Genomic DNA, 27,658 nt, shown 5'->3' with positions numbered 1-27,658 from the left:
AGTGCTGCTATATAATTGCAATTTAAATGATCATTTTGGTTCTAACACCTCTTCTTTTGATACCTCAGAGACCCATAACAGAAGATAAACTATAACTGTAAAAATGTCTGATGAAATTAGGAAGGTTAAGAGGAACTATGAAGAGCAAATTGCCAAAGACATAAAAATGAATAAAAAAACTTGTAAGGTATATTAGAAGTGGGGATCCTGCAAAAGAGTTAGTGGGATCACTAGATTTCCAGGGGTAAAAAGAGCAGTCAAGAAAAATAAGGACATTGGAGAGAAGCTAAGTGATTTGTTTGCATCAGTTTTCATCAAAGAGGACAATAGGCAGGTGTCTCCCCAGTGCTACATTTTGAAGGTAAAAATGAAAATGGGGGTGAAATTCTGGCCCCAGTGAAGTCAATAGCAACACTGTTATTGACTTTAGTGGGACAGGTTTTCACTCAGATATTTAATGACAGTTGAGAACTTTTGAAAGAATACTCTACAATGCTGTTGACTTTGCCATTGAAATTATCAGTTTTGTTATCAGGACAATGTAGCTGTGACAGTTTGGCTAATTGTATCAGTGAGCATAGCAACATTGAAACTCTATTCTTTTTTCATAGTTTGATTTAGTTCTGGGGAGTACTTGGTTGACTCCAGATCAGAACAGGATTTCTGAACCCTATGAATGACTTGTGAGTTTCCTGAACCCTAAGAAAATTGTATGAAGATTATCCTAAGTGTATTGATTTGACTTAAGGAAAAGTTTTAGGTTTTATATTTGTTAATTCAGAGGTTTCCCTGATTTGAGTTTTCATCTGTTTAATCTATTCTTTTTCAGACGTTGCACACCTTAGCATTTCCAGGCAGAAAAGTGCAGTGGACAGTGAGTTAGGAGGCACCATGATGGCTTTACCTTTCTACCAGAAACATCACCAACACTATGACCGTGCGTACCGCCACAAAGAGCTGGAATCCACTCTGAGCCAGTACCAAAAGGAGGAGAAGCGTAAATCGGCTGTCTACAGTCATGGGTCTACAGCCTATGCTCATGGATCTGCAGCCTACCGCCATGGGTCTGCAGCAGCCTATGGTCACGAGTCTGCAGCCTACAGTCACGGATCAGCAGCCTACGGTCATGAGTCTGCAGCCTACAGTCATGGATCTGCAGCCTATGATCATGAATCTGCAGCTCACAGTAGGAGGTCTGCTGCCTACAGTCTTGGATCAGAATCCCTCAGTAGGATGTCTGCAGCCTATGATCATGAATCTGCAGCTCACAGTAGGAGGTCTGCAGCCGATAGTCTTGGATCAGAATCCCTCAGTAAGAGGTCTGCTGCCTATAGTCTTGGATCTGAATCTCTGAGTAAGAGTTCTGCAGCCTACAGTCTTGGATCTGAAGCCTACAGTCACGGGTAGGACAAAACACAGCCATATTTTGGGGGCAATGGTGGGGAAAACTGTTTGCCGAACCTGTCCCCCTTAGATCCGTGTCAACACTCCCATTGACTTCAACAGGAGAAGACACTGTAATGTTAATATATTTTCCATACTTACTGCTTTCAGTTAGTTCTGTGGAGGTGGAAGAAATTTAGTCCTCTTGTTGGAAGTACTGTGGTGACTGGCCCACTATAAGAAGAACATAGATAACTAGATAGCTCTTCTTAGGTGCAATGGCTGTGTTTTTACATTATATGCACAGTTCATATTAATGTTCAATTTGTCACACTGTAAATTGGTTGAGAAGTTTGGTATTTTCAAAGCAGAAACAACATGAAGTTTTTGTCAGGTGCAAGAAGAGCATGTCATAATTGGCATTGAAATAATATAATAAAACATTGTCTAAACAATTAGATTAGTGGAATGTGCTAGATTTCCTGGCCTCAGGAAACTCCGTGATAATAAAAGCAGCTAGGGTAGTATTAAAGCAAGATTAGTACTCCAGTTAGCAATAGAAGAAATGATCATCAAGTCATAGCAGAAAACATCTACTCTCAATTACATCAGTTCAAACTCATTAAAGTCACCAGTGTGCTTGAGAGGAGAATTTGATCTGTTAGGCCAAATTCATCCTTGGTGAAACTCTTCTGATATCAGTGGAGTTACACCAGGGATGAATTCTACACTCAGGTCAATAGAGTTACACCAGAGATAATGAATTTGGCCTAATGCATTTAACAATTTTCTTACAGAAGCATAACCTTAATACGATTCCAGTTATTCTGAAGTTTTCATATGAGTAAACAGATTTCATTTTTATTTTAAGACATATATTTTATCACGGCTTCCAGGCTGTTTTATTTTACATCAGTTACCAATAGCTTTCAAAAGCCATTCTAACCCCCAAATCCTAACCCAAATATGGATCTAGATCAGAAATTTTTAAATATCCCCCATTTTTATAACAGGCTGATGAATGACACTGGATTCTAAATACAAATCTAGATTTTAATTGTGTAGCTTAAGCCTATCTTGGGCAAAAAATATGTCTTTGAATTTTGAGCTAAATTTATGGAAGATAGGTCCATCAATGATTATCAGCCAAGATAGTCAGGGATGCATCCCCATGCTCTGGGTGTCCTTAAGACTCTCACTGCCAGAAGTGGGGACTGGCTGATGGGATAATTGCCCTGTTCTGTTCATTCCATCTGAAGCATCCAGCACCCACCACTGTCAGAAGACAGGATACTGGGTTAGATGGACCATCGGTCTGACTCAGTATGGCCGTTCTTATGAAGTTATGCTTGCATCCGTTCTTATTTTATCCAAACTGGATTCATTATACTCTGTCATACTCAGGTTTCAGAGTAGCGGCTGTGTTAGTCTGTATTCGCAAAAAGAACAGGAGTACTTTTGGCACCTTAGAGACTAACCAATTTATTTGAGCATAAGCTTTTGTGAGCTACAGCTCACGCATCCAATGAAGTGAAATTTGTTAGTCTCTAAGGTGCCACAAGTACTCCTTTTCTTTTTGTGTCATACTCAGTGGTGCAAGTAAAATCCATCTCTTGCTGGTACGGAGTGTGTGTGTGGGGGGACACAACACTAGCTAAGGGGGGCATGTGACCTCCCCAAGTGACCATCCATGTGACTCCTCCCCACGCTGCCCCCAGCCCAGTTCTCCCAGGAACCGCAGCGGGGAAAGGAGCAGAACCCCCAGCCCTATCCCCTGCCCTTCCACGGAGCTGCAGCTCCATCCTCTGTCCTCATACTACAGCAGCATCCATGCCAGCAGACAGGGCGGGGCGGGGGCGGCGCAGAGCTGGGGGCGGTACACCCGCCAGAGGGGCTACCATCGTTCTGCTCCTTTCCCCGCTGCCCCTCCCTGTGGGGAAAGGAGCAGAACACCCAGCCCCACCCCCTGTCCTTCCACGGAGCTGCGTCTGCCTCTGTACAGCAGCAGCCCCACTGGTGGACAGAGCTGGGGGTGCGGGGCTGGGGGTTCTGCTCCTTTCCCCACAGGGGGGAGGGGGCAGCGGGGAAAGGAGCAGAATGTCGGCAGCTCCTCTGGTGGCTGTACTGCCCCCAGGTCCGCCCCGCCCTGCCGCCCCAGCCCTGTCCTCTGGTGGGGCTGCTGCTGTACAGATGGAGCTGGAGGAGAGGCAGTTCTGTGAAAGGGCAGGGGGTGGGGCTGGGGATGGTACAGCCACACTGGAGGAGGTGTGGGGCTGCTGGCTCTTCATGTGTCTTTCCTCACAGATTCTCACCCCTCCTGTGGCTTCTTTACACAGCCTCAGTAGCACAAAGCAGCCATATTAGAATTGGAAAAGGTACAGAGAAGGGCAATGAAAATGATTAGGGGTATGAAATCGCTTCCATGTAAGGAGAAAGTAAAAAGACTATGATTGTTCAGCTTAAAAAAGAGATGACTAAGGTAGGGATATGATAGAGGTCTGTAAAATCATGAATGGTGTGGGAGAAAGTAAATAAGGGAAGTGTTATTTACCCCTTCACATAACACAAGAACCAGGGGTCACCCAATGAAATTAACAGGCAGCAGGTTTAAAACAAATATAAGGAAGTACTTCTTCACACAACACACAGTCAACTTCTGGAACTTATTGCCAGGGAGTTGTGAGGGCGAAAAGTATAACTTGGCTACAAAAGAATTAGACAAGTTTCATGGAGGATAGGTTCATCAATGGCCATTAGAAAAGATGATCAGAAATGCAACCAAGGCTCTGGGTGTCCTGAAATCTCTGACTGCCAGAAGCTGGGATTGGATGACAGGGGATGGATCACTTGATAATTGTCCTGGTTCATTCCCTCTGAAGCATCTGGCACTGACCACTGTTGAAAGACAAGGATACTGGGCCACATGAACCACTGATCTGACCCAGGATGGCCGTTACGTTCCCATGTTCAGAAAGCATTACTACTTGGGCAGCCAAGGATTCCTTGCTAGACAGTCTATGCTACCTGCGTTCCTCACTTTGTGTAGGGGATGTGTCAGGAAAGGTATGCTGAGATGCAGAGTGGATTGCACAACATTTGACCTGATCCTCAGATGGCCTGTTATGCAGGACAGTGGTTTTTAACCTTTTTTCATTTACGGACCCCCTAACAAATTTCAAATGGAGATGCGGACACCTTTGGAAATCTTAAACATAGACTGCAGACCCCCAGAAGTCCACAGACCACAGGCTGAAAACTACAGATGTAGGAGGCTCAGTGGTGCGGAAAGCATTCTCAGTGCATTTTGGCATATACTGTAGAGAGTTTTGTGGGGTTGGATCATGCTCAGTGTAGATGGAATGCTTGTCAGTTTTAGCAGCATGCTTCTAACAAGCTCTGCTGAGTATGGAGAAATGACAATTTTCAGAGGCTTATTGACAGGCACCAGATCAGCTAGGACCAACTGCTGGCCTGCTCCCTGACTAACTTCATTGCTAGAGAGCTATGAGCCAATCTGCACTGCCTGGGAACTGACAGTGGCCACAGCCCCGCCTGGCTGCTGGTTTAGAAGCCCTGCTTATAATCCTGGCCCGCCCAGCAGATCAGCAGCTCCTCAATGCATATCATGCCTGCAGCTGTGCTTGTCCTTGTTCCAGTCCCTGCTCCCCTCCGGCTTCAGACTTCTGGCTTCAATCCCCAGCTCTGCATGACTTACAACTCTGGTTGACCCTCCATTCCGGCATTCGGCTTTTGCCCGTCCAGTACTGAACCCTGGCTCCACCTCTGGGTTACCCAGCTCTGGCATTTGGCTTCTGTCCCTTCAGTACTGACTCTTGGCCTGTTTCCTGGACTTTGCCCATCCTGGACTCAGCTCTAACTGGTAGGCTGAACTCTTGCTTCCACCACTAGGCCTGACCACCCATGGCCCAGTCAGCTATAGTTTGAGCAGCCCCAATACAAAGGCTAGGGACCCACATCACTGGCATGGACCCCACTCAGGCCAGTTTTTCCCTGGCAGAACTGGTGCGGGGGGGGCCATACAGAACTTGCAGGTGCACAATGCAGCCGTACAAGCTCAAGAGGCTTCACTAGCAACCCTGGCTCTTGCCCACCAGGAGCTGAAGGTCCCACTCCCAGACAAGTTTAGTGGTGATTGTAGTCGGTTTTGAGGTTTCCTATCAATTCAGGTTCCTCTTCTTGTTACACCCCCAACTGTTCCCCACAGAGCAGGCCTGAGTAGGGCTCATCATTAGTCTGCTCCCTGGGGAAACCTTGGCCCGGACCTCCCCACTCTTGGAACAGTACAGCCCCGTCCTTGGAGTCAGTTGGAGCAGTTCATTCAGGCCACGTTGGTTCTCTTCAGTGACCCCCCACCACTCCCAAACTGCTGAAGCTGTGCCACAAGCACTTCAATAAGGGCGTCAATCAGCCGCCAATATGCTGCCAAGTTCCACCGCCTTTCCATGAACACCATGTGGAATGAGACTGCGCAGCGTCATCCATTTCAGATTGGGCTGAACCATGATATAAAGGATGCACTGATGTGGGTTGAGCTGCCATCCCGTCTCACAACTTGATCAACCTATGTATCAGAATTGACAGCTGCCTTCCTGAGAAGTGCCGTGAACGTGGCCCAGCCCCGTGGGCCCTGACAACACCCAGGCCTTCCACCCCTCAACGATGCACCTGCTCCAGAACCCATGCATGATGACTAGGCCCACTGAGGAAGTTTCTGAGACTCAGGACTCGCTTCCCCAGCTAGAGGAAGTATGTAACCCATACCTGCTTGGTGTGGTGCTCTGTCCTCCTCTAGTGGCACCTAGTCCAGCTAGTGATTCATGAGTCTGCTACAGCCTTGGCTAAGAGTCATGTGGCTTTTAGGTCATGCAATAAAGATCCTCATTCAATAACTCCAAGCCCCCACTTGTAACGCTGACAGACCCTGGTTGTCAGTGGGCAGGATTGAACCTGGGACCTCTGGAGCCATTCTTATGTTCTAATGCCATGGAACGGATAGAATGGCCACAGCTCTTGACTGGCTGTTGGATTGGTAATCCTGTTTATAAGCCTGCCTCCACCCTGACCCCACAGCAGCTCAGTGGCTGCTCGATGAGTACCACACGCACAGCTCTGCTTGCCCTTGTTCCAGTCCCTGCTCCAGCCTGCTTACAGTTCCTGCTCCCTTCAGACTTAGAGCTTTGTTCCCTGGCTCTGCCTCTGATTTATAACTCTGGTTGACCTTTTGGTTCTGGCATTTGGCTTCTGTTTCCAATACTGATCCCTGGCTCCGCCTTTGGCTTATGACTCTGGTTTACCCTTCAGCACTGGCATTTGGCTTCTGTCCCTCCAGTACTGACCTTCATTTCCTATACTCTGCCCACCCTGGATCCAACTGTAACTGGTTGGCTGAACTCTTGTCTCCACCCCTACGCCTGATCACACAGAGCACAGTAAGTTACACTTTTAACTCAGTCAAATCTGGGTAGATTTTCAGGGGGACCAAAAAAAAAAAAGCATCTCCCTGACACCCGGGTAACACCTCAAACACCACCAAATTACATTTCCTTGATCCAAAGCATGGACGTACTAGAGCTCTTTGAAGAAATGAAGAGGAAAAAATTAACATTGGAAGAACTGCCAGTTGTTTGTTAGCATCGTTTTTGGAAATGATTGAATCATTTTCATTGAAACTATCCGAAGATATTCAGCCTCAGGCAGGGAGCAAGTATGGAGAATTTCAGCCTTAATTATTACAGCTTGTCCGAATTATAAGCAACTAAAATCCAAGGTTTAGAATGGAAAGTGTTAGGCAACTTTACCGATAGGCATCACCACCAGCTCTGCCCCTTACATCTGTACAATGGCAGAGCTAGACTAATCCCACTTATTTTCTTACATTGAAGGATTAATCATTCAAATTTGTGTGCAAGATTTCAGTGGTTTTTCATGTGTATTCTTCATGGCTGACAACATTTTTTGCTGACAGCAGCTAATAATCCAGTGCAAAGGAAGTTGTGCTGTAGGCTGGTTATTCACCACAGCATGGGTCAGAGATTTACTTAAAGAGAAAATACAAAATATTTGGCAAGGCTTGAGCTTAAAACATGTTCACTTATTTGCAGAAAAATTGTGATCATGAGGACATGACTGAGACAAACCAAACAAACAGAAAAACAGGGTGTTTTCTTCAGTCAGTGCAATTAATGCTTCTGCCAACAACAAATAAATGTTGTCATCAGCAAAGTAATGAAGCTAGGATCAGTGCAGAATTGAGTAACTAATATGCATTAAGAAAAGGAGTACTTGTGGCACCTTAGAGACTAACCAATGTGCCACAAGTACTCCTTTTCTTTTTGCGAATACAGACTAACACGGCTGTTCCTCTGAAACCTGTTAATATGCATTAGTATCTGTGAGAAACACAAGAAGATAAATGAGTTATCCTGAAATCTCTATTGGCACTGCCCCCATCCATTAGCTTATTATTGGTGAGGATTAAAAAGAGCTAGCTTAAAAAAGTGACAGGCAGAGCCAGAAAATGTTTTCGTGAAAGCATTTCCCTCTTAAACTGTTGCTGATGCGCGCAGTGTGTGCAAACAATATAGCCACTGACCAGCAATGTGGCTTGGCCGCATGATGGATGTGTCAAGAAGTTAAACTAAATATCATTAAACGAGTGCTTCTCACCCATCTGGAGGAGTTTGGCTCTCGCATGTATCTGACAAGGCTTCACTTTTTTTTTTTTTTTAAGTCTACAGCCAGCTTTCTAGCCTATGTCCTCTTTGCTCCATGTAAATTTAAACACTGCAAAGTGGACGACTTTGACTCCCTCAGGGAACCGATGGGCAGGATCCCCTGAGAGAATAACATGAGGGGGAAAGGAGTCCAGGAGAGCTGGCTGCATTTTCAAGAATCCTTATTGAGGTTGCAGGAACAAGCCATTCCGATGTGGAGAAAGAATAGTAAATATGGCAGGCGACCAGCTTGGCTTAACAGTGAAATCCTTGCTGATCTTAAACACAAAAAAGAAGCTTCCAAGAAGTGGAAGACTGGACAAATGACCAGGGAGGAGTATAGAAATATCGCTCAGGCATGCAGAAGTGAGATCAGGAAGGCCAAATCACACTTGGAGTTGCAGCTAGCAAGAGATGTTAAGAGTAACAAGAAGGGTTTCTTCAGGTATGTTAGCAACAAGAAGAAAGTCAAGGAAAGTGTGGGCCCCTTACTGAATGGGGGAGGCAACCTAGAGATAGAGGATGTGGAAAAAGCTAATGTACTCAATGCTTTTTTTACCTCTGTATTCACGAACAAAGTCAGCTCCCAGACTACTGTACTGGGCCGCACAGCATGGGGAGGAGGTGACCAGCCCTCTGTAGAGAAAGAAGTGGTTCAGGACTATTTAGAGAAGCTGGATGAGCACAAGTCCATGGGGCCGGATGCACTGCATCCGAGGGTGCTAAAAGAGTTGGCAGATGTGATTGCAGAGCCATTGGCCATTATCTTTGAAAACTCATGGCGATCGGGGGAGGTCCGGGATGACTGGAAAAAGGCTAATGTAGCGCCCATCTTTAAAAAAGGGAAGAAGGAGGACCCTGGGAACTACAGGCCAGTCAGCCTCACCTCAGTCCCTGGAAGAATCATGAAGCAGGTCCTCAAGGAATCAATTTTGAAGCACTTAGAGGAGAGGAAAGTGATCAGGAACAGTCAGCATGGATTCACGAAGGGCAAGTCATGCCTGACTAACCTAATTGCCTTCTATGATGAGATAACGGGTTCGGTGGATGAGAGGAAAACAGTGGATGTGTTATTCCTTAACTTTAGCAAAGCTTTTGATACGGTCTCCCACAGTATTCTTGCCAGCAAGTTAAAGAAGCATGGGCTGGAAGAATGACTATAAGGTGGCTAGAACGCTGGCTAGATCATCGGGCTCAATGGGTAGTGATCAATGGCTCCATGTCTAGCTGGCAGCCGGTATCAAGCGGAGTGCCCCAAGGGTGGGTCCTGGTGCCAGTTTGTACAATATCTCATTAATGATCTGGAGGATGGTGTGGATTGCACCCGCAGCAAGTTCACAGATGACACTAAACTGGGAAGAGTGGTAGATACACTGGAGGGTAGGGATAGGATACAGAGGGACCTAGACAAATCAAAGGATTGGGCCAAAAGAAATCTGATGAGGTTCAACAAGGACAAGTGCAGAGTCCTGCACTTAGGACAAAAGAATCCCATGCACTGCTACAGACTAGGGACCAAGCAGCTAAGCAGCAGTTCTGCAGAAAAGGACCTAGGGGTTATGGTGGACAAGAAGCTGGATATGAGTCAACAGTGTGCCCTTGTTGCCAAGAAGGCTAAGGGCATTTTGGGCTGTATAAGTAGGAGCATTGCCAGCAGATTGAGGGACGTGATCATTCCCCTCTATTAGGCATTGGCGAGGCCTCATCTGGAGTACTGTGTCCAGTTTTGGGCCCCACACTACAAGAAGGATGTGGAAAAATTGGAAAGAGTCCAGTGGAGGGGAACAAAAATGATTAGGGGGCTGGAGCACATGATTTATGAGGAGAGGCTGAGGGAACTGGGATTATTTCGTCGGCAGAAGAAAAGAATGAGTGGGGATTTGATAGCTGCTTTCGACTACCTGAAAGGGGGTTCCAAAGAGGATGGATCTAGGCCAGTGGTTCCCGAACTGGTGTTCGAGAAATGTTACAGGGGGTTCTCGGGGAAAAATTTCTTAATGGTGGACAGAGCGGTCCCTAGTGACCTCAGGCAGCACGGGGCCAGCAGCCCGGAGCCCCTGGATTTCCAAGAGCTAAGCAGATCAAAGCAAGCATATCTAGCACACTGAGGAGTTTTAAACTTCAAGACTTCTTATAAGAAAGGGAGGTAGATATTTTTTTCTGTTTTTAAAATTAAATAGGCAGCTAGTATTTTAAAAATTATGATGAAGAACAAGTTTAAGTTTTGTTGTACTGGACGGCTCAAGACCTGAATGCTTGTGTAGGAGGAACTCTTTGAGTTGGCTTCTTAAATCCCTTCATGCTGTTTCATATCTAATACTCCTTGATGAAACAGAGGAGCCTTGTCTGATAACAGGCTTATTCAAAGTGATATAAGCTACGAAAGTGAGATCTTGGAAGAGTGTTGCCGTTTTCATAACGTAATAAAAATACTGTAATGATAAATAATAAATAGTGTGTAATAAGCATGTCATAAAAACAAATTTTATATTTCCAAGATCACTGGTTTTATAATTTATACTCAGGTAGAGGAGAAAATGCCTGGAAATATTCATTTTTAGGAGGGGGTTCACAGGTTGTTAAAGTTTGGGAACCACTGATCTAGGCTGTTCTCAGTGGTAGCAGATGACAGAACGAGGAGTAATGGTCTCAAGTTGCCGTGGGGGAGGTTTAGGTTGGATATTAGGAAAAACTTTTTCACTCGGAGGGCGGTGAAGCACTGGAATGGGTTATCTAGGGAGGTGGTGGAATCTCCTTCCTTAAGAGGTTTTTAAGGTCAGGCTTGACAAAGCCCTGGCTGGGATGATTTAGTTGGGGATTGGTCCTGCTTTGAGCAGGGGGTTGAGCTAGATGACCTCCTGAGGTCCCTTCCAACCCTGGTATTCTATGATTCTATGACTTAAAAGAGGCTGGAGATGGCCCAAGAAGAATTTCCCTTGCACAGGGGAACTCTGCTAGCAGAGGTGGCTCTGCTATCTCCTATACCAGATGCACTCCCCACCCTTGGTATAAGGGGAGGGAAGGGGTGTTCTGGGGGCATGCTAGGGATAGGGTGTCTGATTCTCCACTGGTGTAAGGTCAAGTCTGAGTTGCTCCCCTGCTCTAACTTGTGTTGGGGCTGGTGACTTAGGATCAGGGAGCTGCAGTCAGTTACCTGAGCTCTCTGACCACTATTGTACCCAGGCTTCACTTGGGTGGAATGGAAAATCTGCCCCTACAAGCCCAGAAACAATGACAAGACAAATCACATAGGATAGATTTACATTTACCTGGGGGAAAGATACCAAAGCAAAGCCACAGCTTGGGGTACAAAGGCACTATGCAATGATCTCATATTGGGCTTCTATTATGAGAGAACGGGATAAAAGTTCACATCCTGTTTTTACATCCATACAGGATTACATCTGGGTTTACATCTTTAGGGACAACTCTAGTTCTGCTCCCATTTCACTGGTAAATTCAGTGAATCTGAGCAACTGAGAAACACAGGAATTAATATTATAAACACACTGAAAATTTTGAAAACTATATCCAGAAATGAGGACAGTAAACTCAGGTCACAACCCTGATAATGGACTACAGATAGCGTCTGACCTGGGTAAAATATACATATATTAGTTTGGGAGATCACATTAGGCTGAGAGCTATTCAAAGGTCACGGTAGTGTTCCTCTGTGAAATCAGAGAGCAATGTTGGTCCTCTAGGTTCTCCTCCAGGGAGATTCTGTTGCACGTATCAAGTAAAAGCTTTGGTCACAACTTATTGAAAGAAAGGGCAAGATTTTTGGAATCTGTTTTTAAGACAGTACAGACCTCTTTCTTAGGCCAGCTAAATGGCGACTATAGACAGAATTTACTTCTTATAGAGCACTAGAAGGATTGTGAATAACCAAAAAGGCACCAGGAGGTGCAGTGATACCAGATTTGTCTTCATATGCAAACAACTCAATTTGAATGTGCTCCTGTGTTAGTCCTTCATATAGCCCACTTTGCATGGAAGTTAACGATATGAAGATTAGGAAAGAAAATGAAGTCCAGTTCTGGGTTTTCTTGCCCAGAAAGCCTCAGTGAAAGCCTGAAACATGTTTATTCAGCTCTTCAGTACAGTTCCTTTGCTGTTTGAAGCTTTTCAATATTGTAAAGGGACAGACTAGATCCCAGAGGAACAGGCCTGTGCTGGGGAAGGTGAAGAGCTGCACTGCTCCAAGTGGAGCAAAAGGAGGCATTGTGAGGAGCCACTTTGGGGTGGCAGGCACCCCTAGCGCATGCACGACAGTCAGTCTTTCTATGACTGTTTACTCCAGGCCAGGTTTAGGAAGTGCAGATTGTTAAAGTAGTTAGTCTGTGAATAACAAAAGCCAGAAAGACTTATAGGGTCAGTGTGAGTCCAGCAGCTGGACTAAGGAATCACACTGGTATTCTCTACAATAGAGTGGTGTCTCTTATCTGGCACAAGAAACACTTCATCAGGGAGCAGTTTCTGCACTCCAGAGAGCACAGGGACTGCAACTGTAGCTGGCCTTTAGACAGGGGGCACAAGAAAGGTGACGGCTCCAGTGCTTTTCTGATTCTCACAGGGGCAGACCATAGTCTGGTCAAAAGGATACAGGGAATAATCACAGCTTTCTGTAGCAAAAGAGAGACAAGGTGCGTGAGATATTGGACCAACCAGTGAAAGATACTCCTCACCCATCTTGTCTCTAATATCCTGGGACTGGCATAGCTACCACTACACTGAATGCTACCTTTCGCAAAAGAGACTGTAGGAGGTAGCTCTCACGGGGGATTCAGCTCAGTAGATTTAGTCAAAGGCAGTGAGCGAGAAATTTAAGGCAGAGCAGGGGTATGTGTGATATTTTTATCATATGCAATGGCTCTCAATGAAACTCTCAGGTCCATTCCTGCTGGCCAGGACTACACATTGTAGTGGAAGTTCCCGACATGAATCTGCAGTACCTGAGGGGCCTGCAGGAATGGAACTGTCCTTTTCAGTAATACCAGTTGTAGAGAAAATAAGAGGGGATATTCAGCTGCAAATATTTCAAGGCACACTTAGGTCACTTGATAGGAAATGGAGTATGCAATTTATTTTATCTTTGCAAACTCATTTTATTTTAGAGAGTTACAGTTAGGGAAGACAAAGACACTTGGAAAAAGAAATCATAAGTAAAGCAAAAGGAAGAACAGTGGTAGTCTCAAATACAGGTAATTTTTCCCCCTTTTAAATATAAATTTATTTTATTCATTCTTCATATGTTGGGGTTTTTTTCTGCCTATCTGACAATCACTGTACTCCATTTGGCAAAGTGCTTTGAGCCATAGATGAGTGGGCCCTGTATTTTTACTATAGCGCTAAAGCCTTTTGTGAGCCTTTTTATACTGTTATATATGTGTTACATTACTTTCCCTTCTACACCAAGGCTCCACCAAGGACCATCCCCACTCACTTTATGGGAAGAGGAGTAACAGCCCCTTGGTGCTTTTTCTCCCAACAGCATTGTGACATGTGATGTGAATAACCTGCACAGGGAAGTAAGGGGGCTCTTTATGCTCCCCCCTCCTGAATTCCTTGTGTGGGTGTATAGTCTGGCTTGTAGTCTGGTGCACAGTCTGATTTGAGAAAAAAATTGACTGGAACTAGACATGAGCCAAGGAAGTGAGGTTCAGTTCTGAATCAAGGTTAGGTTTAGGTTAGGTGTGACAGGACTCCACTCGCCATGCTGGCGCCTCCTGCTGGCTGTCTTGGGGATTAGCTCCGCAGGTTGGTACACCCTCTACAGAAGGTGCCTTGCTTGCTGTCACCTGCTTCTGGACCCATGTCACTCCACGGACTGCGGCATCCTCTTCATTACTCAGCCCTCTGGCCGTGTCAAAATCTGTGCTCCCCCATTCCATGGGTAAGTGCTGCAGTCCAACTGTCCTGCCATTTCCACAGTGGCAACTGCAGCCAATGATCTGGCCACTTTCCCGTGGCCGAAGCACCCTTTTTGTCCTTGTCTCAGGGCCTCTAACTGCAAATCCCAGCAGCCAGCCAGGAGCTCTCTCTAGCTCCCCAGGTCCCTGCTAGCAGCACTGTTCTGTCCAGGGTGCTAGCTTCTTTCTCCTTGCCAGGCACCCAGTCCTCCTTCTTAAGCTCCAGGGAGTAACTGACTGCTCTGCCCTGCAGCTCTTCTTATATGAGTCTACCAGGCCCTGAATGGATGCTCCTTTCAGCCCCTCTCTAATTGGCTGCCTCCTGCACAGCCTTCCTAGAACTCTATTAACTTCTTTGAGGCCAGTGTTGGGCCAACTCCCCATCACACTACGGTTCTGGGTTTGTGGTTCAGGAAGAATCAAGAGTGGAAAAGGCCTGGGTTGGATTTAATGGTGCTGAAAAATTGAGTGAACTGAGATTTCCACCACTTTGGGCCTGACATCTAATGAAAACAGATGCTCCCTTATGTTTCAGTTAAATCTAAATGAGAATTCAAAATTGGTCTTTCTAGATTTGGAAACAACCAGGAATCAAAAGGCAGGTTCAGGTCCAGGTTTTCAAATCTGAATCCCAGGAAATTTGAAAGGGTTCAAATTCAAGATGCCTGTTTTGTACCATTTTTAAATAATACATGAATAAGACTTTTGGGTGGGTAAAGAACTTAGTTTTCCTTTTGAGCAGCGCTCATTTATGAACAGTAACTAACATGCTTTGGGTTTGATGTAATATTTTTACCACTTGTTTGATGACTTGTCACAGTGCATTTGTGGTTGGCTGCAATGCTCATATTCTATCATCCACAAATCCTAAAGATGAGTACATTATCTAACATTATACTACTGCATATCTTGTTTCACTCTCTCTCATGCTTTGTGTTGCTTTGTCTAGACTGTTGGTACACTCTGTTTATGCCTGGATTTTGGTGCAGAAGGTTATAAAGCTTGGCGTTTCTAATGGATTTGCTCTGTGGCAGCTGCTGAGCAGTGCAAGCAAATCCAGTCAATGCCACTACAGCTCCTGAAGGAGCCATACTGCCACAGGGTATGGGGCCTAGTGGAGCAGAAACCATCCCCTAAATGTCTCTGATCTGCGGTAATGGTATTGGGAAATATCTATGAAGGGAATTTTTCTCCCCACTCTTAGCCCTCTTTGGGCTTTTCTGCTGCAGAGAGTGATTTCATGCAATAAATCCACTTTGTGTGTATGAATACGGGAGAAACACTAGGAGAAGTCCAGACATAGTGTAATAGTGGAAGGAGTATAAATGATCAAAGGTCAAAGATGCAGCAAAGATGCAGTCAGTCCTATTTAGCATATGGATATCTGCTACATTATAGGCAGAGCTTCTCGCACTGCCTATTATTCAGGTTGCCCAAAGCATGTGATCATGTAATTAAAGACTGTCTCATAATGCAGACATGCAAGGGGGCAAATTAATGTTGCAGAGGGACAATCTTAATTCTGGCATTTTCTAACTTTTGAGTGCTTGACTTTGCAACTTTAATAAAGTTCTTTTAATAGATTTTTGTGTGGTATATATCCATCCATTTAGACACAACTGTAGATATGAGGTGTAATTCATAGTTTATCATATAGGTATCATCCTTTCCAGGATTTCACAGAGTGGCCAGGAGCAATGTATTGTGAGATACAATTTGCTAGAACTCCAAGCAGAAACAATTGACACGACCACCATTTGTTGGTTAATGTGTGCAGTTTGTAGCAACGGACATGCTAGTGTTTGCCCTGAAGATAGGGATGAGATGTACATCTCTGCCTGCACTTCCTTGAGCACTATGGAGAGATTCTGCCTGGCAACCAAACCTGGAACAATGCTGCTTGTTCCAAGTTTGTGGGAGCCTATAATTTTTTCTCTCCCTTCTGGACTATCGCAAGTGAGGGTGGGATTTAGCACATATTTTGGAATATCAGGAAGTTCCTTCTTGGAATATAAATTTTGGTACTGGCATCTCTAAAGTATGTTACCTTCTAGACTCAGGCTTCAGCCTACAGACTACATAAGCCCATAGATGCCTGAATATTTCATGTATTAGCACTAATAGTATAGATTTGGAGATCATGTGTTTCATCCAAAGGTTCCAATAACAAATATCTGGACTTAAGATGTGACTGATAACTATGGTCAAGTCCTTTCACGCTGCCCATTTATAGCTGGTGTTAACATGGATCTTGGCGACATACAGTCTGAAAACCGGATATCCTTGGATTTCTTGTGGCATGTTCTGATTGAAAGTGGGTAGACAAGCCAAGGATTTAGAAAAGGCTGATGCTTATCTGGGACTTATACCTTTGGACCGTAATATGAATATGAGGAAAAATGGCTAATAATAAGGTCAATGCTCATTGTTGTATTGTGTAATACTGAAAATATCAGTAAGGAGGACCTGTGTTTTGGAAAGAGGAAGGCATTTGGTGTTCCAGTTTTAAATTAAATTATTACACTTTTAAAAATAAACCAAAACACTTGTGATGGGGCATGGCCAGATGGCTACAGAAAAGTAGTGGGAGATAGACATATTAGCTCCAGGCTAAACAAATCACTGGTACCAGGATAAGTGAAATGGCAACTGCTCCAGGTCAGTTAAGACACCTGGGGCCAATTAAGAACTTTCCAGAAGGCAGGGAGAATGCTAGGTTGATTGGGACACCTGAAGCCAATCAGGGGCTGGCTGAAACTAGTTAAAAGCTTCCCAGTTAGTCAGGTGGGTGTGCATGTCAGAGCTGTGGGAGGAAGTTGCGCTGTTGGAGAGACTGAGTAGTACACACCATATCAGGCACAAGGAAGGAGGCCATGAGGTAAGGATGAAGTGGAGCTTGAGGAAGTGCAGGCTGCTGTGGGGGAAGTAGCCCAGGGAATTGTACATGTCATGTTTCTAAAAGATCAGCTACCATAGCTGATACTATTAGGGTCCCTGGGCTAGAGCCCGGAGTAGAGGGTGGGCCCCTCCTTTGCCCCCAGATTAATCACTGAGACTGGGAGACAACAGAGACTGTGCAAGGAAGGATAACTTCTCCTCACCTCCCTCGCTGGCTTATGATGAAAATGGCTCAGTAGACCGTGACCCTTGTCTCTAGAGAGAGAAGGGTTACGTGGAGGGTCACAGTGAGCCTCTGAGGCTAGCGAAATCCGCCAGGAAATGCGGGACCCACAGAGGCAAGGACTGAGCTTTGTCACACACTGTACAGCTACCCATGCCTTAAATGTATTCTGACCTTCCAGAAACTTGTCCAAGGTAGAGGGGAATCCATGAATTTGACAACTGTGGCATTCCCTTTTCCTCTGTTTCTCCCCTTGTCTACTTTCCCTTCATTAAATGACAAATTAATTCATTGTGCTTGCTTTTTTCATTATTTTGTAGTGGGGTAGCATGGTATAGTAATAGTACAGGGTCCCATCAGTCACTGAAATTCATACTGCCATATAGTTTGCATACATATAGTTTAAAAAACATTAGCACTCTGAAGTGTTCTGCATATCAAAAATTATTCCAGCTAGGGGAACTAGATAACTTCATGGCTCGTTTTAGAATACAGAGCTTTTTGCCCATAGTTCACTGGTTCAAATGGAGTCCAGAGGATTAAAATTCATTAGGATTTGTTAGATGTTCAATGGCCCTTGGTAATAGATGAGGTAGTCTTAGTCTAGGATCTAGTAGACAGGTATCCACATCACAAAAAATATCATTACAATTTACATGAGTTGGAACCCTCCTACCTTGATTGACAGTCTCTGCAGACTAGCCATGGACGGGGTTATAGAACTCTAGAAGGCTCAGCTCACAGGAGTGGTGAAATGTGCATTGCTACTAGGTATGCTGGACATTCTCCGTACATAGAGGGATTTAATTTCAAGGCCCATCACTTTGGCACCTTTAATGAACAGTGAGAGAAAGTGCATTTTGAAATCTGGCTAATTGAAACATCATAACTGGTTGCTAAGAAAGCATACGGGAGCTTACATTATTATAAAATGCCTAGTATTTCTTCTAGTTTTCTGAATGTTTTTTTTCAACAGCTTCCCAATTTTCTTTTGTGAGTCTAATAATGTGGCTTTTATTTCAGACTAAAAGATTCCAATATAATGATAGAAGATCGATCCTATAAATTGAGTCCCAAAGCAAAGAGGGCAAAGCAGAGTTTATTCTCTGAAGAGAAAGAAAATAAAGCCATTGACTATGTAGTACCAATGTTCACAGGACGGTATGTTTGTTTTCCTTTCTCTTTTTCTTGGTGTCCTTGTTTATTTATCAAATATTCCTTATGATAATAATGAATAATCCATCTCTTTTTTTATCTATCAACCTCAAAATGCGTTTAAAAAGGTGTGTTAGTTTTTCCTACTTTACGTATGGGGAAACACACAGAAGTTAAGTGTCTTGCCCCCAGTCACTGAATGTGTCAGTGAAAAAGCCAGGAAGGAAACTCAGGTATTCTGATTTAATTTTGTGCCCTTGTTATTTGCACTGTGCACACCTTATTTCCTATGAGAAGGAAAGAGAGTTATGGACATTTAGCCATGAAAACTGGGCCTGATTCAAGAATTACTGGGTAAAATTCTATGCAATAGGTCAGACTAGATCATCATAATGGTTTTTCTGGCTTTTCACATCTGTGAATCTGTGGTGAATTTGAAGGGTCATGCACCCCACTTCCTAGCAATCTGGGAAACAAGTTTGTGTACACAATTTTGTTGGCTTTTCTGGTTTAAATTCTAGAGAAAAATCTTTAAATGTCTCTTATTAAGTCAGTGTTAAATATGGCAAAATTGAAAAAACTTGCTCATGTTTTGCCCTGGCAGAGGAAAAAATGTTAATGATAAAACTAATTAAGATCTCAAGTCCAACATAATCAACTCTAATGCTCCCAGGTAGGGGTGGTATTTATATCATGTCTGCTATTGACGTGATAAATTTCTGCAAACAATGTCCTAAGTAAATCTGAATGTGAACTTTACATAGTAGCCAAAACCAAGGCAAACATGGAGACTTTCCTGGGATATGTCATAATGATTTATTATGAGATAATGACATTCCAGACATAGTCATTTGTTCAGGTTAATTCATACCAGGGCAAGTCATGGAAAATTAACTCGTGATTGGAGATCAGGAGAAAAGCCCATTTGCTGTCAAATTCACACCTCTGTTTATGTCTCCTGTGAAGCTGTGTTTTTCACATGACATTTATGGAGTGTGAGAGACAAGGTAGATGAAGTAATATCTTTTATTGGACCAACTTCTGTTGGTGGAAGGGACAAGCTTTTGAGTTTCACAAGCTCTTCTTCAGGTCTGGAGAAGGAAACTAGAGTGTCCAAGCTAAATACAAGGTGGGACAAATTGTTAAGCATAAGGGGTTCACAAATGTTGTAGGAGGCCACTTAAAATGAAGCAATTCATACTTCTACGGTTGTAGGACATTGGTGGGTCAGTGGGCAGCAGCATGTGTTACAAGTTGTTGCAAAGGGCCATAAAACCAATGTCTCTGTTAAATCTATATTATTGTCCAATGGAGTTATGAATTTAAGTTCCCAGGCTCATCTGTTGAAGGTGTTGTGCAGGTTTCCTTTGAGGATGAGGATTGAGAGGTCAGATGTGGAGTGGTTGCTATGTGAAAAGTGGGTGAAGGTATGGAATTCAATGGTATCATGGGCTACTGCTGAATTTACACTTGTAAATTGTAGCACTTCTACTGTGTAAGTAACCTCATGCTTTTGTGTGGAATTCAGATTTTCATCTCATCAGTGGGACACATTTGCTTTTGCCTTTTTAATACCTTATTTTTGAGATAAGGAATGTCTAGCCCAGAGGTTTTCTTTCTTGTTCTGTCCCCTCCCATCTCTGAATCTACCCTTCCCACTCTTTTTACCCTTCCCACTCCTCCATGCCAGAGATTCACTGCTCTTTAGTTCAACCAAGATACAAAGACATATGCACCCTACATTTTCAAAGCACTACTTTAGAGTTTTAAGTATGTCTCCCATGATGGAAATAGATACATTTAATATTTTATGCACAGTCTGCAATAAATCTCCTTTAAGTCTACTTACAATTTATGGCACTATGTGATTTAGGGCAGGTCTACACTAGAAGTGCTACATCAGTGCAGCTGCACCACTGTAGCATGTCTGGTGAAGACGCTCTAAGCCGCTGGGAGAGTGCTCTCCCGTTGGCATAATTACTCCACCTCCACAAGAGGTGGAAACTATGTAGGCAGGAGAGTGTCTCCTGCCAACATAGTGCCGATGTGGACAGCGCTTAAGTTGCTGTAACTTGCGTCACTGAGGGGGTGTCTTTTTCATACCCCTGAGCAATGTTAGTTAGATTGATTTCAGTAGTAGTGTAAACCTGTCCTCAGCTAACTGGGGTGTTTTAAAGAGTGTTGCATTTGCAATTTTTCATTAGCTGCTTCCCCTTCTCTTCAAGACGAACGTGTCTCCTTTTAGGTGTGCCTAACATTTACAAATACAGGATTTATTCCTCCTTTTGGAAGGAAGTGTTGTCCAGCAACTGGATGACATTACTCCTGATTTGCTTTGCTTCACTATTGGATTGTGATTTGGGGCAAGTCACGACCACTCTGTGCTACATTTTACTTGTTTGTAAAATTAGTATAATAGTACCTAACTCAGAAAGGAGTTGTGAAGCTTAATTCATTTCTGTCTGTGCAGCACCTGGAAATCCTAAAATAAAAAGTGCTATAGAATTCCAAAATATTATCATCAGTACAATGATTATGAATTATACTACTACCAATTGTCAACCCTATTTCCTGCACATGACAACTCAAAATGTTGTGAATGCTTTTGGGCCATTTTATTGGCCCACACTGTGATTTTGAATTAGTTTAAGGGTTTTAAAAGGCACATGATGGTCATTAAGTGTCCAAGTAGGCATTTTATCATGTGTTTTGTTTTTGTGAATTTGTTGGCATCATATTGATGTCTGTGTGCCAGGATTGTGGAAGTGATATGTTGCATCAGTGTCAAGCATTTATTCTTGTTTGAAGAATAATAGCCCAGACTCATTGAACCATGTGCATGCTATAAATCAGACCTAAATTCTCCTGTGAAACCAATGCACAGTTCCCCATGCACAGATAGTTTGTACAAGGAATAGGTACTTTAAAAGGTCAGCATTCTAGCCATTCTACAGTGCTATTATATTGGCTGTGGTACTGTTTCAATAATGTTTCCATTATAACCCTCTATTTTCAGGGGTTTCAAATTCTGCTGTAAAAATTCACTCACATGGAAAACAAAGACTCAACTCATTATTATTTATTCTTACACACGTACAGAGTCAACATCAGCTTCTGTGGGATTGCAGGGTATAAGTCAATGCAGAATTTGGCCCATGGAGAATAAAATTAGGGAAAACCTGTTGCTGTTCTAGCATATAAAGCACCGAGTGCCAGATCCAACTACCACTGAAGCCAATGAGATAATTTCCACTAAAGTTAATTGAAACAGAATCTGGCTCATAGGCAGGAACTCTGCACCCAACAACACATGTAAGCTGAAAACTTGTGGGTACCATACATCAAGAACTGTTTTCCTGAAGAATTTTAAATATATCATTTTAGGCTTGAACCTGCAGTCTATACCCAGGTAAGTTCCCACTTATGTCAGTGCGATTTTTGACTTTATAAGGAATGTGGAATCAGGCCTTAAATGCTCTGTTGTTTTTGCTGTGATTCACCCTTGCAGGGAACATTGAATCCTGATCTTTGGCCTTGGCAGATAAAGAAAGGAAGAAATTAGTTTCTCTTTTGTTTTAAAATTGAATGATTTATAAGCTGTAGATCTACACACTTGAGGCTCAATCCTGCAAGGTGCTAAGCCCCTGTTTGGAGCTGAGGATGCTTATTATCTCACAGAAGCTGCTCAGCGGCTTGAGGATCAAATCCAAGTTCCATTAACATTTTGGTATCTTAAACATTTGTAGGGCGCTACCAAATTCATGGTCCATTTTGATCAATTTCATGGCCAGAGGGTTTTAAAATTGTCAATTTCACATTTTTATCTGTTTACATCTGAAATCTCATGGTGTTGTAACCATGGGCATCCCAACCCAAAAGGTACCTGGAAATGGGTCTGATCTCCCCACTCCCAGAGCTGCCATGCAAGGGAAGGACAAGTTCTGTCCCTCCCCAGCCCAGCAGGGATTCACAGCTAGGAGCCACCTGGCTGGGACACTCCCAGTAGCAGGGGGAGATCGGACCCATCTCCACAAGTCTCCTCCAGCTACAGGAACCTCCGGTGCTGGGCAGGGAGCTTCTTGCAGCAGGGGGAGGCACTTGGAGGTGGGTCTGATCTCCACACCCCACAGCTGCCATGCAAGGGAAGGACAAGTCCTTTCCCTCCCCAGCCCAGTGGGGACTTGCAGCTAGGAGCCCCCTGGCTGGGGCAATCCCAACAGCAAGGGGGAGATCATATTTCATGCGGAAGGGCTGATTTCACTGTCCGTGACACATTTTTCATGGCTGCGAAATTGGTAGGGCCCTAACTATTTGTAAAGAAAAAGAAAACGAGGCAGCTTGCCTTTAAAATAAAAATGTCCTTGATTCAGCCAAAGTGAATTTAGATAGCTACATTTATATTTATTGAATTAGGACAGATCTACATTTAAAAAGCTGCACTGGTACAGCTGCACTTCTGTATTGCTTTAGTGAAGATGCTACTACGTCAATGGGAGAGCTTCTCCTGTCAGCGTAGTTAATCCACCTCCGAGAGAGGCAGTAGCTATATTGACTGGAGAAGCCCACCCATTGACACAGGACTTTCTGCACTGGAGGTTAGATTGGAATAATTGTGTTGCTCAGGGGCATGGATTTTTCACATGCTGAGCGACATAATTATACCAATGTAAGTTCATAGTGTAGACCTGGTCTGAGATATGAGTTTTTAAAACAATTTTTAGAAATCTCCATCACAGTTTCTGTAGCTTCAAATGGTGATTGTGAATGCTGTTGCCACCACTGAGGTAGAGAAGCCATTTTACTGGTACTTCCCAGGAGGTCCTATCTGCCAAAGTAGCTCAAAACACCAAAAGCTGACGTCAGAATTTGAATATACAAGAAAGACAGGAGACAGTCAATGTTGTCATATAAGTTGCCTCAGTACTTTCAGGATTTTATATGTGTGCTTAATGTAACTGTTCATTCCAATGCTGAGTTGCATTGCTTCTCTTTAATGACACTGACACCAAACTGTAAAGGTGGCAGCTTGGGCAGTTATTTATGGTTTTATTTAGAGGTGGCCCCAAATAATTCCCCAGATTCAAACTCCCTGAACTTCAGGGGTTTCAGTCAGAATTCCTCTTTAATCTAGTCATTGGAAAAAAAAGAGTTAAAAGTAGTTTCAATTACTTCTCTGTCCCTGGTTATCCCTGACAGTTGTTCTTGGTTTACATTTAAGTTTTCTTTTTCAAAATGTTTTCCTCTAACCTGTTGCTGTGTGGAAGGCCCACACAAACAACAGGGACAACTGATTAAGTAACAGTGTATACAGGCGAAACAGTGAAAATGACATTACAAAAGTGCTGTCTAATGCACAACACTAGCAAATTTAGTAAACAAGGAATTTCTCCCCCCTAATCTCTTTCAGTTATAATAGGTGAAAGGAAGCTCTAGCCGTGTATCCAAACATCAGATTGGGTCCTTTGCTTAGCTTCATGAGTATATAATGATACATATAGTGCGAGACTGAAAAAGCTGGCAGTTTTACCTAAAATTAATGGTTACTGCAGAATCTGCAGTAGAACACCAAGCAAGTTTTAAAGTAAAACCATTTATTTTGCTAAACCAAAAGTTGTGCAGTAGCTGTATTCACCAGAAACACAGTAATGCACCCTTTAATCAGGAAACCCTCCCTGCACACTGAAACAGCTCTGAAGCTCTGACAATTCTAAAGCAAAAAGGCTGCAATAGTGTTCCCACATGTGAATCTGAAGGCAGAATTTGACATGGTGATATTTGTGACCAAAAGCACCCCTGTATTCATACCCTACACATTGTTCTATTAAATCTTTATACAAAATATGCCTTGTGAGGCAATATTTGAAAACTAATAACTCTCTGATCAATAATATCCTGGCAAAATGTATATAGTAACATTATATGTAAAGTTATGATTTCTCCCTCTATGGTGTTACCTGTTCAAAACCAGACAGCCCTGCCTAGGCAAAAATTGTTAACAAGGTCTACCCTAAACAAAGGAATGTGTGTTTACTTTAATTTACATATAAGTAGTAAACAGGGTCATCAAAACAGCAGGGGGGGAGATAGTAGGGAACAGAACAATTTGCATTTCAGCAAACACAAGTGGGGAAAAAATGAGTATGGAGCTTCTTTCATTACCGGATTCCTTGTTGCTTTCCTCACTGATTAAATAAACTTTAATTTGAGGGGTAACCTTCAGAAGAATCCACTTCAACGATTCACTGGACTATAAAAGAAAGGGTCAGAGAACCCTAAATTGACTCTTTGACCTCAGAAGACAAAGGCACCAGCACCTTTGGGCCTCTGGGCGAGATCCTGATCAAGGAGAGGGACATTCACCATCTTGCTAGGAGACTGTGGATGAGAAAGGCCATCTTGAACAATGCCTTGAACCAAACCTTGCAAGATTAAGATTTAGATGTTTAGATGTGTGTTTTCACTTTCATTTGCTGGTATCCATTTCTAACTTTAACTCTTATATTTGAATTCACTTAAATCCTATCTTCTTTTGTTAATAAACCTGTTTTATTTTTAATCTGAACCAATCTAGTGCTATGTTTAAACTGAATTGGTTGATAACTCCAGTAAAAGTAGCAAATTGTTGAATATTACCTCCTTAGAGGGGCAACAAACCATAATATCGCTCTGATTTTTCCAGGACAGGGCGGGCTATTTCAGAACACATATTTCTGGGAAAATTCAGGGCTGGGGACAGTGTGGAGTCACCATACCAGTTGTTAACCAAGGCTGGTGGAAATCTGTGGTATTGCAGGCAGGCTCCAGGATCCAAAGCATTGGAGCAGGGCTGCCCAGTACATAGACAGAGCGTGTGCTTGTTGCTGACTGTGGGCATTGCAGGAAGTGAGCTAGGAGCAAGGCATTGTGAGCACTTGGGGTTACAGGGTAAGAGGTGACACAGTGCTTCACTAGTCTGGATTGCACACCCTGAATGTGACAATATTACTAGAGCTGATGCTGATTGTATCCTCCATTGCTGAATGCATAAGGAGGATGCTAAAAAGAGAATAAAGTGTTCATGAAACACTAATAATCTTTTTAAGAACATTTTAAAGAACAAATGACTTTACCGACATTAAAGAATAAAGTGCTCGTTTGATTGCAGAGAGCTTTTTGTAGTGCCTGGGACTGTGCTTTTTCATATAAATCAGAAGTGAGAACTTTGTTATACTGCTGCTGTAATCTCCACTTTGTGGTGTTATTGTAAGTGCCACTGCTACAAATCACTATTTAAAGTGTTATTGTGATCGTTCTGTGGGTATGTCTTACACTGTTCTTTATAGCCATGGAAATGGGAAAGCACAACAGGAAACATATTAAAATGAAAACCTGCATGACACACTTGTCATAGAGAAATGCACTGAAAATGGTAATGACCTTAGATAGCCTGATATACTCAGTCATTCAGCTGTACCCTTCTGTGTATCTGTTGTTATATGATATGAAATTGTTTACTAAGAAATGATCCTTAAAGTAGAAATGCATTCTGAAGAGTGTAAGGTCCTTTATTAAATGGAGAGGGTCAAGCTAAAATGAAGTGTTATAAATGAAATGTTTTCTCACCACTTTCCAGTGTGATTGTGCTTTTTTAATTCCTTCAGTCAAGTGTATGTCAGCGGGATTACAGATACAGAAGAGGAAAGAATTAAGGAAAGTGCTGCATACGTTGCCAGAAGGAACCTTTTTGCTACAGGCGAGGGAATTAGTGCAACTAGAGTGGCCACTTCATCCTCTATGGAAGAGCAGCATGAAAAGAAGTCAAGGAAAGTAGCGATACGAGAGTCAGCTGAACGTCTGGCCCTGAAGAAAACGGTAATAAAACACAAATGAATCCATGGAGTGTAAGAACTTTGGGCCTGGGATTGTCTTTTTTCATTTTTTGTTTGTACAGTGTCTGGCACAATGGGGCATGTCATGGCTGTCTAGCCAGCACCCAGCTCCCACTCTGCATGCTTACATCATGCCAGGGGCAGACAACAGTCAATGGAGAAGCAGCCTCTTAGTCCCACCCCTAAATCCTTCCAAGTGTCATGCAACTTTCCAACAGTTGAGCCTTTCACCAAGGTTCCCCCCAGCCCTGGGACCTGGCCCTGCCCACAGACCAGCGTCCCCCAGTGCTGGGACCTGGCCCTGTCCACAGACCAGACCTACCTCCCGTGGCACCTGACCCCACCCACAAATGGCTGATTTTTTTGTGCCTTGGAGGTGGCATCCCTAGTAGTTTTAGAAAACCATCTTGAAGCTGAAGAATATTGTCTGTCTGTCTAAGTAAGAAGGATATATTAAGTATAATAATCTGGATTTTAAAATAAAAATAGCATTCTGCATATTGCCTAGAAAAAGCCCTACAACTTTCTTGGGGTGTGGAGCAGTAGTATATGTAAATGGTGAATTTTCTTATGAAATATTTCTCTTCTAGTTAGAAGAGACTGAGGAATTTCACAGAAAGCTGAATGAAGATAAACTTTTACACGCTCCTGAGTTTGTTATCAAGCCTCGTTCCCATACCGTCTGGGAGAAACAGAATGTCAAATTACACTGTACTCTGACTGGCTGGCCAGAACCCCGTCTTACATGGTAGGCTTGTATCTTCATCAGCAATACTGTTCTTGATTGCAAATATGCATTCTGAATTTGTAAATTCTCAGGAAATCTATGTGGCTGAGACTGAGGAAAGCGCAATGTAACTATGTGATCAATGCAGAGCAGTGGTGAAAAAAGCAAAGGCATTCATGAGACGCAGGAGAGAATGCCATACACCTTTATTCACAATGAGTTGTTCCTTACTCCATGAGTGATCCCACTGATTTTAATACTTAGCAAATTTTATATTCAGCTGAGAGAGCTCATAATGAACATACTCTGAGACTCCCCAGAAGTCTTCCAACAAAACAAGGGAAAAACGGATTTGACATTTTTTATATTTCTAAGATAAAAAATAAGCAGAGGCCATCCTCCCAGCCCCCCCTTCCCTTTAAAAAAACACACTTTTCAGGCCACCTTTATAATGAAAGAAGCATAAAGGTTACAAACAAGCTCAATTTAATAAACAAATCCTTTGCAGGTCATCTTTAAGGTGCAAAACTGCTGTTTTTATAAAAAGTCCCTACTAACAAAAAGAAAAAAAAACAAGAAGAAAAAAATGGAAATAAAATCATCGCCATCTCAAAGGGAATGTATTTCTTTGAGGCATCAGAGAGTCTTTATTGTTTCTGGAGCATTAACGGCTGCTGTGGTTAAAAGCAGCTGCTTAGCTGCTGATTCAGTTACAGTTTCTCTCCATGCGAGGACTCAAGCATGTTCATGGAGGTCAC

At 43.2% G+C, this 27,658-nt stretch overlaps 1 protein-coding gene across 2 annotated transcripts in view; it reads left to right on the top strand.

Moving 5' to 3' along the window:
• The window catches only part of MYOM1 (myomesin 1), a 104,554-nt gene that overhangs the window by 2,934 nt on the left and 73,962 nt on the right, over positions 1 to 27,658 (top strand). For both annotated transcript variants that reach the window (XM_075125296.1, XM_048840379.2), the window contains exons 2-5: positions 830 to 1,403; positions 18,174 to 18,311; positions 25,946 to 26,156; positions 26,764 to 26,921. In XM_075125296.1, the coding sequence (XP_074981397.1) occupies positions 892 to 1,403; positions 18,174 to 18,311; positions 25,946 to 26,156; positions 26,764 to 26,921 (1,019 nt within the window). In that variant the 5' untranslated portion in view covers positions 830 to 891. The remainder of the gene's footprint in view (positions 1 to 829; positions 1,404 to 18,173; positions 18,312 to 25,945; positions 26,157 to 26,763; positions 26,922 to 27,658) is intronic.

The sequence above is a fragment of the Caretta caretta genome, chromosome 2 (genome assembly GCF_965140235.1).
Source record: "Caretta caretta isolate rCarCar2 chromosome 2, rCarCar1.hap1, whole genome shotgun sequence".
Taxonomy (NCBI): domain Eukaryota; kingdom Metazoa; phylum Chordata; order Testudines; family Cheloniidae; genus Caretta; species Caretta caretta.
This window is presented reverse-complemented; position numbering and strand designations above follow the sequence as displayed.